Source organism: Podarcis raffonei, chromosome 5 (assembly GCF_027172205.1).
Source record: "Podarcis raffonei isolate rPodRaf1 chromosome 5, rPodRaf1.pri, whole genome shotgun sequence".
Taxonomy (NCBI): domain Eukaryota; kingdom Metazoa; phylum Chordata; class Lepidosauria; order Squamata; family Lacertidae; genus Podarcis; species Podarcis raffonei.
Window position 1 is genome coordinate 13,357,964 of NC_070606.1, and position 13,000 is coordinate 13,370,963.

The 13,000-nt window shown below is 46.2% G+C and overlaps 1 protein-coding gene across 1 annotated transcript in view; it reads right to left on the reverse strand.

Moving 5' to 3' along the window:
• Positions 1 to 13,000, reverse strand: part of WDFY4 (WDFY family member 4) — a 174,189-nt gene that overhangs the window by 101,094 nt on the left and 60,095 nt on the right. Inside the window, exons 24-33 of the mRNA XM_053387394.1 lie at positions 12,839 to 12,915; positions 11,663 to 11,762; positions 10,779 to 10,984; positions 10,124 to 10,293; positions 9,252 to 9,377; positions 7,557 to 7,718; positions 6,355 to 6,537; positions 5,295 to 5,406; positions 3,452 to 3,609; positions 919 to 1,148 (exon numbers count right to left, since the gene is read on the reverse strand). Of these exons, the coding sequence (XP_053243369.1) occupies positions 919 to 1,148; positions 3,452 to 3,609; positions 5,295 to 5,406; positions 6,355 to 6,537; positions 7,557 to 7,718; positions 9,252 to 9,377; positions 10,124 to 10,293; positions 10,779 to 10,984; positions 11,663 to 11,762; positions 12,839 to 12,915 (1,524 nt within the window). The remainder of the gene's footprint in view (positions 1 to 918; positions 1,149 to 3,451; positions 3,610 to 5,294; positions 5,407 to 6,354; positions 6,538 to 7,556; positions 7,719 to 9,251; positions 9,378 to 10,123; positions 10,294 to 10,778; positions 10,985 to 11,662; positions 11,763 to 12,838; positions 12,916 to 13,000) is intronic.

Sequence of the window (13,000 nt, forward strand, 5' to 3'; positions counted from 1 at the left end):
CCATGCCGCTGTGGGAGAGTGGCCTGGGAATCTGATTCAGAGGCTGAACCGGAGGAATCCCAGCCTGCACAGGAGTCCCCGCCTCCAGGGCCAGCTGAGCCGGGGCAGGGGCTTGAACCTGAAGGGCCCTCACCTGTGCCGGATCCTCAGGAGCAGACACCAAATGAATCCACTCTGGCTCCAGAGGTGATTGAGGACCCATTGCCTGCAGGTGCTCCACTCTCAGCCCCATCAGGGGAAGCTGAGGTTGCCTCTGGGTCCAGTAACCCTCCAGCCTCTCCTGAGCTGCAGAGGCTCAGGGCAGAGAGGCGGAGGGAACTGGGTTCTCTCAGGAGGAGTGCTTGCCTTAAGGCCAGGAGAGGCGGGTCACCTGTGGGCCGGGACCGCCCCTGGCCTCAGAGAAGATAAAGGCCAGTCAGCCCAGTCCCAGGTTGCGGGAGCAACATTGTTGGTAGCCTGTTCCTGCCTGCACCCTGTCCTGCTCTCCTGCCAGAGCTCCTGACCTCACCTGACTCCTTGCCTTGGACCCCGCTTTGCCCTTGATAGACAGCCTCCAGACCTTTGACCCAGGACCGGATTCAGACCACGCTGCGAGGTAACCCCCCCTGGGACCAGCACAGAGAGCAATCCCCGCAGAGGCTTGGGAGTGAAGTTGCGCCCCTCTCAAACCTCTGCGGGAGGAGAGCGCAGCTTCCATCCTAAGCCTCTGCGGGGATCGCTCTCCTCCCGAGGAGGCTTGGGAGGGAAGCTGCATGCCTGCCAGCCTTATGGTTGGCAGGGCACAGCTGGAGGGCGTGCAGGGAAAGGGGAGGCCTCCAGCAAAGCCACAGAGCTCCCCCACTTGCCGGGGCGCCCCTGAGAGGCCGGCGCCCTGGCGCGACGCACCACCAAGCCCTATGGGAAAGACGGCTCTGCTACCTCATGGGCCTGAATTGCAACAGGCAATACAGAAGGCAGGTGGTGAAGTCCAGGCTAGAGTTGTGCGTTGCAAAGATGACGTCCCACTGCTGCTGCAGAGTCTGAAGAACACTGAGCAGTCTCTGCTGATCAGGAAGGGAGGTAGACAGGTAGTATAGAATGGCTCGGTTCAAGTTGCTGTACAGAATGCTTAGGACGCCTTCCTTGTGGAGAAAACCCTTTTCTGTGACCTGGAAGAAGAAAATAAGAAGCATCAGAACATAGCAGATCTGGGTCTGAGCATAAAGCAGGCATGGCCAAACTTGGCCCTCCAGATGTTTTGGGACTACAATTCCCATCATCCCTGACCACTGGTCCTGTTAGCTAGGGATGATGGGAGTTGTAGTCCCAAAACATCTGGAGTGTCAAGTTTGGCCATGCCTGGCATAAAGCCAACTTTCTTTTGGATCTAGTCCCAGCATCCAAGATTCAGGCCTTAGTAAATAGTGGATCCCTTTTTGCATGGAGCAAAAAAAATAAAGTCAAATTGCCCTTTTTCGTTACTGAAAATGCCTTCTTGTTCAAGATGGAAGCAGGCATGTACCTCTAGGTCAGCCTTTCTCAATCTGTGGGTCCCCAGATGTTGTTGAACTACAACTCCCATCACCCCCTAGCTAGCAAGGCCAGAGCTCAGGGATGATGGGAGTTGTAGTCCAACAACATATGGAGAGCCACAGGTTGAAAACCGCTGCTCTAGGTTGTCAAGCAACTTCACCGTCATGTAGATTTGTTTGCTTCTGGTGTATCACTCATCGAATTGTGTTTTGGTTGTTCAGGACTGGAGTGTCTGTCACACCCAGTGCTTTTTTTCCTGGGGGGACGCAGGGAATGCATATCCCTAAACATTTTGTAAATCTAACAAGAGAATAATTTTTTTTATTAAAAAAAAAAGTTTCCTCTCTAGCATGGTGAATTGTCAGTTCCGTTGCTACCCCCGATGGCGGCCTCATTTCCTGTCACTGTGTTTTCTGAGTCTCAGGCAGAAGCGGGCGTTTAATGTGTGAAGTAGGAGTTGAAATCTAGCACGGTGAGTGGTCAGTTTCATCCATTTACTGTATTAATTTCCCCCAATTTGAACTATAAAATGGTGATTTTCTTGAGTCAAAATGAGAGTACCCCTAAACATTTTTTTAAAGAAAAAAAGAGCACTGCTCACACCCATCTTGAAAAGGGTATTTAAGGACTTGTGGGTAGGGGACACAGACTTGGGTGAAACTGCATATAGTGGAGACATGCCTGCCCATCATTTGCCACCATGAAACCCTTGTAAGAATCATAGAATAACAGAGCTGGAAGACACCCTAAGGCATGGGCAGGCAAACTAAGGCCCGGGGGCAGGATGCGGCCCAATTGCCTTCTCAATCCACCCTGCAGACGGTCCGGGAATCGCATGTTTTTACATGAGTAGAATGTGTCCCTTTCTTTAAAATGCATCTCTGGGTTATTTGTGGGGCATAGAAATGCGTTCATTTTCTTTTTTCAAAATATAGTCCGGCCCCCCACAAGGTCTGAGGGACAGTGGACCAGCCCCCTGCTGAAAAAGTTTGCTGACCCCTGTCCTAAGGGTCATCTTTTCCAACCCCCTGCAATACCATCACCATAGCTTTTTAAAAATCCATGACAGGTGGCCATCCAGCCTCTGTTTAAAGACCTCTGAAGATGGATACCTTCTGAGGTAGCCCATTCCACTGTTGAACAGATCTTGCTGTCAGAAATTTCTTCATAATGTCAAGTCAAAATCTCCTTTCTTGTAATTTGAATCAACTGATTTGGGTGCTATACTCCGGAGCAGGGGGGAAAGCAAGCTTGCTCCATCTTCCGTGCAACGACCCTTCAGATATTTGAAGATAGCTATCGCATCAGTACTCCACACATGAGAGTAAGCTGAACCAGCTAGAACATGGGTAGGCAAACTAAGGCCCAGGGGCCGGGGTCGGCCCATCGCCTTCTAAATCTGGCCCGCAGATGGTCTGGGAGCAGAGGTGTGAAACTGTTGCGTGTCACATGTGTGTTTACATTCCAGCACAGCTTGCTGGGAACTTCCGTTGTGTATAGCTTTTGCTTTTTCCCCATTCTCTCTGAGAAGACGAGAGAGAGAGACATGTTTCTTTGTCCTGATTTATGATTAATAAATCTGTAGTTGTAGTATGCTTCCACAAGCCTCACACCTATTCTGTGTGCACAGTTTGATCTGCTGATAGTGTGCCCTGGCTTTGAGGCTGTTGTCTTCTCCGCCACTGCTTTTGGTAAGATGCATAATGGGGTGTGCATCACAATAATTATTCTTTACCCCCACCTCTCTTGTGCGGGAGTTTCTGTATCCAACCACTGTTTTCCCCGTCCAAATAGGCTGCACAAGAATATAACCAGGGAGCTGTCAAAACTACCACCTCCTCCCATGGGAATTAAATTTGATAGAACGAAGTTTCGGGATAATTTTCTGCACCAGGAGACTTTAGAGCTGCATTGGAAAGTAAGCAAAGAAGCCCCTTACCACAATCACTTGCTCTGCAAGGAAAAGAATAACTTTTCTAGGGTCAGCGGCAAACATTCCTGCGTAAAGCTTCTCTACCAGCTTCTGGATAAAATAGGAAATATTCACGAGAAGTGAAGGCATGGCCGGCTCCGAAGCATTTTTGGCACCACCGTTCCCTGCAAGGTAGAAAAGAAGGTTTCCATTTCTGTAAAGTAGTGGATCGAAAAAGGGACAAGGGTGTGGAAAACAGCAAGTTTATCTTGTTAGATCATTAAAGAGCCAAGCTCATCCCCTAGACACCAGATCCTCATTGGCAATTGGTAACTTGTGCTCCTTACATGACTTTCTGTGTTGTTTCCCAATGGCATAGGTCCTATGCTATTCAGAGTCTTAAAAGAAACATCATCCAGACCATTTGCTCCCGTGGCTTGCTAGACACAAATTATATCGTGCTAGGTTAATTATTTAGATGGTAAAGGGAACCCTGACCATTAAGTCCAGTCGCGGACAACTCTGGGGTTGCGGCGCTCATCTTGCTTTATTGGCCAAGGGAGCTGGCGTACAGCTTCCGGGTCATGTGGCCAGCATAACTAAGCTGCTTCTGGCGAACCAGAGCAGCGCACAGAAACGCCGTTTACCTTCCCGCTGGAGCGGTACCTATTTATCTACTTGCACTTCATGCTTTCGAACTGCTAGGTTGGCAGGAGCAGGGACTGAGCAACAGGAGCTCACCCTGTCACAGGGATTCGAACCGCCAACCTTCTAATCGGCAAGCCCTAGGCTCTGTGGTTTAGACCACAGCGCCACCTACATCCCCATGATTTGGATAGCGGGACTCTGCAAATAACCTCTGGAATCCCCACGCCACAAAAAAAATATTGTTGGACAGAATTTGGCTACACCTATGGGTGGCAAGGAGAAAGTCATTTGTTTGTTTGTTTGAAGGAGACTGAATGAAGTTACAATTATAAGGAGGTTCAAGTGCTTTTAAATTCAGCTCAGAAAATATATCCAAAACGTATTTTTAAAATCTGCATCTTGGGGTACGATACATTTAGAAATTCATGCCCTGAGATAAAATGCCAATTTAAATATGCGTTTTGTGAGGAAACGCATTTTAAAATACATGATGGGTACAAACTATCATACATATTTTCTTTATAAAAATAATTATAATTCACAGGTTAAGGAGGAAATGTGATGAAACAGATTTATGAACCCATGTGAAAATCACACAACCCAGAAATATGGATTTTGCTCATTCCTAATCTGCATAGTAGTCATTGCCACATCTTGTGAAAACAAATTCCATGAATATTTTGTAAAGTAGCACTTCCTTATTTCTGTCCTAAATCTGCAGCCTGTCATTCATTCGACTATCCTGAGTTCTAGAGGGGGAAAATGTCACTCAAATGCACTTTTTCTGTGCTCCCTCTCTATACATTTTACATTTACAGGGCAAAAGCGCTAAGCACCTTTTTATAGACAGGACATTGGTAATATATGTTGAGTGGTCGTGAGCACTCTTGCTTCAAAGAACATAAGAAATGTCTCTCGCTGGATCAGACCAAGGCTGGATCTAGACACTTCAAAAAAATGTTTCAGGAAAACGTGTGGGAAATCACATTGCTGAAAGACGGTACTCCACAGCGCCATCTGGTGTCCCAGTGTTATAATGCATTTAAAACGCTTTTTAAAACTTTATTTTACTAATGTAGCTGAGTCCCAAGTCCACTGAGTTCTGGAAGACTCCTAGCACCACCAGCTGGTCTGGTCCACTTGATGTTGGCCAGTGATCCATAGCCTTCCTACCTTCTTTCTCCCCATATATGGAGTAGACCTAGCTACTTGTGGCACTCACCTTGTGCCTCCCCATCCTCTTGGCCAATTATGTAGAAGATATCTATGATGGAAAGTAATAGCTCTGTCTGGAAGCACTTCTTCTGCTCAGGGGTGGCGTTCTCCTCAGAAGCCTGCACAGCAGTAACATAGCAATCATCAGAGTCTGCAGGAAGCACCAGTAAGGCAGATCCTAAAGAGAAAGCCTGTTCCCAGCCAAGAGTCTCCAAGGAACTTGTAACGATGAATCTTCAAGCCCATTTGGCAGACTTTACATTGCACGCTTGTGTATGGAGCCCCAGTTCATGTGAGAAGAGCGGGGGAGGAACAGTGGGGGAGCTCAGAGCACCCCTTTTCCTGTCCACTGCACCTCAAGGCTCTGGTGGTTAGGAGCCCAGTATACCTGAAGGAGCGTCTCCACCCCCATCGTTCTGCCCGGACACTGAGGTCCAGCTCTGAGGGCCTTCTGGCGATTCCCTCATTGCGAGAAGTGAGGTTACAAGGAACCAGGTAGACGGCCTTCTCAGTGGTGGCACCCGCCCTGTGGAACGCCCTCCCATCAGATGTCAAGGAAATAAACAACTATCTGACTTTTAGAAGACATCTGAAGGCAGCCCTGTTTAGGGAAGTTTTTAATGTTTGATGTTTTATTGAGTTTTTAATATTCTTTTGGGAGCCACTCAGAGTGACTGGGGAGACCCAGCCAGATGGGCGGTGTATAAGTAATTATTATTATTATTATTATTATTATTATTATTATTATTATTATTATTTTAAAGTAATACAGCTGGCTAATCTACACTTCAACCCATACACTAAGATCTAGCTCTGAGGAGCCTCTGGCGGTTCCCTCACTGCGAGAAGCCAAGTTACAGGGAACCAGGCAGGGGGCCTTCTTGGTGATGGCACCCGCCCTGTGGAACGTCCTCCCACTAGATGTTGAGGAAATAAACAACTATCTGACTTTCAGAAGACATCTGAAGGCAGCCCTGTTTAGGGAAGTTTTAAATGTTTGATGTTTTATTGTGTTTTCATAAGGAGACAGCATCAAGGGATGGCTATTTTTGTCATATGGACTCGACCTCAAGAAGTAACTCCATGGGGTGCCACTGTCTCTCGGCGGAGAAAACGAGCATTTTTTCCATCAGGAGGAGGCGGATGAAGTCCCACACTTGTTTCCTAGCAGGGTGCAGGGAAGCGGAAATGGCATTGTTTTTCTTACTGTCAGAGTCAGTCGCCAGGCTGTTGGAAGGTGAAATACTGCCCTGAAGAAAGAGAAAAAGAATCAGGGAGCGACATTCTTCAAACAATATTTTGGACTGGATAGCGGCATTCATTCTTGGCTTCTCATAGAAAAGGGTGGTGCAGAAAATAAAATAAATAATAATAATAATAATAATAATAATAATACAGTGGTACCTCAGGTTACATAGGCTTCAGGTTACATAGGCTTCAGGTTACAGACTCCGCTAACCCAGAAATAATGCTTCAGGTTAAGAACTTTGCTTCAGGATGAGAACACAAATCGTGCTCCGGCGGTGCAGCAGCAGCAGGAGGCCCCATTAGCTAAAGTGGTGCTTCAGGTTAAGAACAGTTTCAGGTTGAGAACGGACCTCCGGAACGAACTAAGTACTTAACCCGAGGTACCACTGTAATAATAATAGTCAGTACAATGCAATATCATAATTTTAAAAATTGGATCCTTTTCTTTAATATTTTAGGAGATCTGAGGCTAAGTAGGACTGATTCAGCCAGCTAGCCCTGGTGACTATCTAATGCTTATTAGATGGATTTTCCCCAAACTGATTTCTGAACTTTGAATTTTATTGTTATTCATGTTTTTATACTGTATTTTATGCTGCTTCTACAATTAAGTGTTTTAAATTTGTTGATAGCCGCCCTGAGCCCGGTTTTCTGAACCGGGAAGAGCAGGGTATAAATAAAATTTTATTATGTATTATTATAAGCACTGTATGCATCAAAAACTAGGTGCAAGAGAAATGAAAAATTGTTATACGTTAAAGTCCTATCAAAAGAAAAGTGTCATCAGTTTCTAACAGAAAAAGACACAGGTGGATTTCGATGGGAAGGGCATGATCCAGACTTGGATCCTAGTGGAGGGGACCCATGCTAGGATCTTGACCCTCACTCTGGTCAAACAAAGCAATCCTGCACTTAGGGGCACAGATATGTAATTCTTGCTCATGTCAACAGCCGCTACATCACTGTCTTCTGAGGGACAGAATTAACATAATAAGCCCATGAAACAATTGGCTGTTCATACCTGAGATACTGCAGAAGGAAAGATGACCAGGGCTAAGGCTTGGAGGAAGTCAGAGTTGTACCAAAGAGGATCCTCGGAGTATTTGTGATATACGAGGTAGATGAACTGCATGATGTGCCCTGGGTAAGTGATCTCCCATGAATCCTCTGTACCTGCTGGAGTCTGGATACAAACATAAAGGGAACCCTGACCATTAGGTCCAGTCGTGACCGACTCTGGGGTTGCGGCGCTCCTCTCACTTTATTGGCCAAGGGAGCCAGCGTATAGCTTCCGGGTCATGTGGCCAGCATGACTAAGCCGCTTCTGGCAAACCAGAGCAGCGCATGGAAATGCCATTTACCTTCCCGCCAGAGTAGTACCTATTTATCTACTTGCACTTTGACGTGCTTTCAAACTGCTAGGTTGGCAGGAGCAGGGACCGAGCAATGGGAGCTCACCCCGTTGTGGGGATTCGAACCGCCAACCTTCTGATCAGCAAGTCCCAGGCTCTGTGGTTTAACCCACAGCGCCACCCGCGTCCCTTGGATACAAACATAGGATTTGTCTGTTAACATACCGATTCAAGAAGCCTTTAACCCAGCATGAGAAATCTCTGCTGCAGGCCTTATTATTAATTATTATTAATATTAATGTGCCACCCATCTGACTGGGTTGTCCAAGCCACTCTGGGCAGCTTCCACCAAATTAAAACATCAAGCACAGCAAAACATCAAACATCTGCCCTCCAGGGTCATTTTTGCAAAGTCACATCACATGATTGACAGTCAAAGTGACCAATGGAGGGTTGGGCGCTTTTTGACCTGGCCCTCTGGCCAAGATACAGTTCCCCACTCCTGGTTTAACTAACATGGTGGCTTGTTGGTCACGTCCAACTTATGGCAGTGGCAGTTTTCAATCACCCTGTGCCAATTTCTAACTGTTTCTGTTTGAGCCAGTCATGTGTTCGTGCTAGGATCAGTTTAGATCAGGGATGGGGAAACAGGTGATCCTCCAGATGTATTTGGACCAGCTACCCCAACCAGTGCAGCAAAGTTGCTAGCATTTCATGCTCCTTGTTCTGGTGATTACTCCATAATAATAATAACTCCTGGGCGACTTCCAACAGAATATTAAAAACACAATAAATCATCAAACGTTAAAAACTTCCTTAAACAGGGCTGCCTTCAGGTGTCTTCTAAAAGTCAGGTAGTTGTTTATTGCCTTGACATCTGATAGGAGGGCATTCCACAGGGCGGGTGCCACCACCGAGAAGACCCTCTGCCTGGTTCCCTGCAACCTCACTTCTTGCAGAGAGGGAACCACCAGAAGGCCCTCAGAGCTGGACCTCAGTGTCCGGGCTGGATGATGAGGGTGAAGATGTTCCTTCAGGTATACTGGGCCAAGGCCATGTAGGGCTTTAAAGGTCAGCACCAATACTTTGAATTGTGCTTGGAAACGTACTGGGAGCCAATGTAGGTCTTTCAGGACCGGTGTAATATGGTCTTGGTGGCCACTCCCAGTCACAAGTCTAGCTGCCGCATTCTGGATTAATTGTAGTTTCTGGGTCACCTTCAAAGGTAACTTCACTTTGCCTGACTCCCGAGTGTCAACCATTTGGCAGTCTTCCCTTCCCCACTGTAGAATGGGTGTTTTGCCCTCAAGCATTCCTCCAGCCTATCCGATTCTAGCCTGCAACATTCCCAGTACAGCGCTCACCTGTTTCACTATGGACTTCACCATCTCGAGCAGCAGAACCGCTCCCTCCACGCACAACCCAACTCTGGCTACAGCATCCTTACAGTGGTTGTACAGCAGCCATTGCAACATCGAGTCCAAATCTGCCTGAAAGAAGGGTTTACTGTGAATCTACAGGAGGAGGACTTGCTCCCATGTCTAAACACAGCAGCTATATATTCCTCCACCAAACAACCAAACTGCTAAGTTTGACATACGGGGCAGTGAGTCTGGAGGAAGTCTCGAATTTTATAATAGGGGTGCTTCCAAAATTCTCATTACATTCTGGAGTTTCAAATCGCCTCGCCGTGCTTCCAAATCGAAACCAACATTCTACTTTTCATCTTCAAGGTTTTTGAAATGGCATTGCTGTGTGCTGCTGTTTTGCTGCTGTTATTGGTTGCTTGGTTCTATTATTTTTATGTAAATTGTACTTTAATTGTGACATTTTTGAAATCCACCCTAGGACCGCTTGGAGTAAAGCAGTCTGTTAAGCACAAACACTGTGCTTTGCTCGCTTGGTCATGGCTGTCAGTTCCTCCAATTTATTCATGTCTTCTCTCCCTCTCTGCATTTCTACATTGCACATTAATTACTGCAAAAAAAACCACCCATGATGGCTTTATTAAGAGCCTTGTCTGTGTAGTGTTGTACTGAGAAGGGCTAAACTTATGCACATCGCACCAAAATAATCTTGATGCAACCATACGTAGAACCACAATATTGCAGAATATTGCCAGCACACACAGCATTGACTGATGTCCTGAAATTAGTGAGATCAACAGTCTGGCATAATTATCGACCAGGTCCATTTTTCATCTGTTATGGAGAAATGTTACTTTTCAAGAACCTACCTTGGTTTCCTCTGGTGGCTCAAACACTGGGGTAGCCAAAAATAGTCCCGACAGAAGGAAGTAGATCTCAGGGACATGAACAAACTTGCTCAGGAATATTTTGAGCTCTGCAAATCCAGGCAGCAGGTATGGGTTGCACTCAGAGGTATGGGGGCAACTCTTTAAATTATCTAAATCAAAAAACAACAAGAACAACAAATAACACTCTCCTAAACCACTCAGATTTTGAATTATGGTGCTGGAGGAGACTCTTGAGAGTCCCATGGACTGCAAGAAGATCAAACCTATCCATTCTGAAGGAAATCAGCCATGAGTGCTCACTGGAAGGACAGATCCTGAAGCTGAGGCTCCAAGGCTTTGGCCACCTCATGAGAAGAGACCTGGAAAAGACCCTGATGTTGGGAAAGATGGAGGGCACAAGGAGAAGGGGATGACAGAGGACGAGATGGTTGGATAGTTTTCTCGAAGCTACCAGCATGAGTTTGACCAAGCTGCGGGAGGCAGTGGAAGACAGGAGTGCCTGGCGTGCTCTGGTCCACGGGGTCACGAAGAGTCGGACACGACTAAACGACTAAACAACAACAACAAACCACTCAGAAATGGCAGAACATTGATCAGGCTTGACATGACAAGAACAAGTATACTTAGGACCTACCCATCAAAATATTCAGCCCCACCGAGCTGTTCTCAAGCCAGAGGCCAGCCATCATCCCCTCTTTAAATTTATGCAGGAGTGTGTGATTGTGGAGAAAATGGAGTAGAAACTTCACAGCCAGCACAACTGTGCTTGGGTGTACGTGGCTTTGTGTGAACATCATGAACCAGTCGGGCCCCAGAGTCTGGAACACCTCTTCTTGGATCCTGTGTGGAGGACAACCTGGTTAAAAGACGCCACCTAGAGACACAATGCGGGACGCGGGTAGCGCTGTGGGTTAAACCACAGAGCCTAGGGCTTGCCGATCAGAAGGTCGGCGGTTCAAATCCCCGCAACGGGGCGAGCTCCTGTTGCTCTGTCCCTGCTCCTGCCAACCTAACAGTTCGAAAGCACATCAAAGTGCAAGTAGATAAATAGGTACCACTCCGGCGGGAAGGTAAACGGCGCTTCCGTGCACTGCTCTGGTTCGCCAGAAGCGGCTTAGTCATGCTGCCCACATGACCCGGAAGCTGTACGCCGGCTCCCTCGGCCAGTAAAGCGAGATGAGCGCCGCAACCCCAGAGTCGGTCACGACTGGACCTAATGGTCAGGGGTCCCTTTACCTTTACCTTAGAGACACAATTGGTAATGTTTGATTCTTGTAAAGGGCCCTGTGCCCATGGCACTACATGGGTAATTCAGCAGGGCATTGGAAATTCAGCATAGTTACAAGCTTCACAAAGCTCTCTGGCACTCCACAGGGTGACATTCAACTCAATTATATTCGTTCCGTCAGGACCAGTGACGGACCTTGGCATCTCGAATTTTAGTAGCACCCCGTGTGACACCAACATCTGGTGCCTTGCCCCACCTCTCACCTTCCTCTGCCCCATAATCCTACTTACTCAGAGGAAAAATAAAGTTGATCGGAACGCATCACATCTAGCAGCATTCTCAGCAGCTGGTTTCGTAGCCAAATCATTTTTCCAGATGTTTGGCCTAAGCCTAAAAATCAGAAGACGAAAACAGATGTGCATGAAGTTCTGAACAACCTAGTTTAATCTTATTTGTCCCCCCGGTGAGGCAACAGCGAATTAGTTCCTAAAGGTTTGCAACAGCCGAGAACTAAAAATGAATATGAGAATTGTTTTATTTCTAAAAGAGCCACACTCTAAGGCAGCAATAGCCAACATGGTACTCTCCAGATGCTGTCAGCCTTTCCATCCCTTCTGGGCCCCTAGTGTGAATCTAACCCACTCATCCAGCCCACTCATCCCTGCTATAGTAGCTTTGGCAATAGCCAAGCTGCATCACTGCAGCTGTGGAAATCACTATTTATTTGCGTAAATGGAACCTCTTGAATATTCAACACAGTGCCAGTCCTTACCATCTTCTTTTCTTTTTTAAAAAATGAATTTTATTAGTATTTTCCACACAACAACATGAAAGATATCAAAAAATAACAATACACAACACACAAAAATCAACATTCGAAAACTAAAGAAAGCAACAACAACCAAATCCATATCTTACAAGTTAATATTATAAACACTAAAACAACAACAACAAGACATTGATTTCCACCAATCCCACAGCACCTCCTTTATCTCTCATTGTGTCTTCCTGTTTTCCTGTTTTCTTTATCATCTCTATTCTAACATCTAGATATAAATCCTCCTTTCATATCCTTTCACTTCACAAGGTTATTCCAGACTCAGCCAGATTTCTGCCCTCGAACCTTGACTTTTGAGGTATTCATTTAGGCACTCCCATTCTTTTTTTACTTCACTTTTTGGTTTTTGCCTTATTATGTCTGTCAATTTGGCTAATTCTAAGTATTCTGAGAGCTTACATAGCCACTCTCCCCTAGTGGGTAACTGATTCCCTTTGCAGTACTTAGCCACCAGGATTCTTGCTGCAGACGTTGCGTATAAGAAAAATTTAGCTTTGTCTTTGGGAATATCGTCATTTAAAATTCCTAAAAGGAATGCCTCTGGCCTTTTACTATATGATATTCTTAATATTTTCTTTATTTCTTCGTGGATCATGCTCCAAAATTTCCCAATTTCGGCAGTCCTTACCATCTTCATAGTCCGGGCAGGTATGGCTTTCATCCACAGAGGAAGGGTATAAAGTGTAGACCAAGAACAAGCCAACCCTTTCAAACAAAGGAGAAACGGTCAATTGTCAGTAGCATTACCAGTTCTCCACGTCAACACTGAGCATCTTTCTTAGTGTGAGCT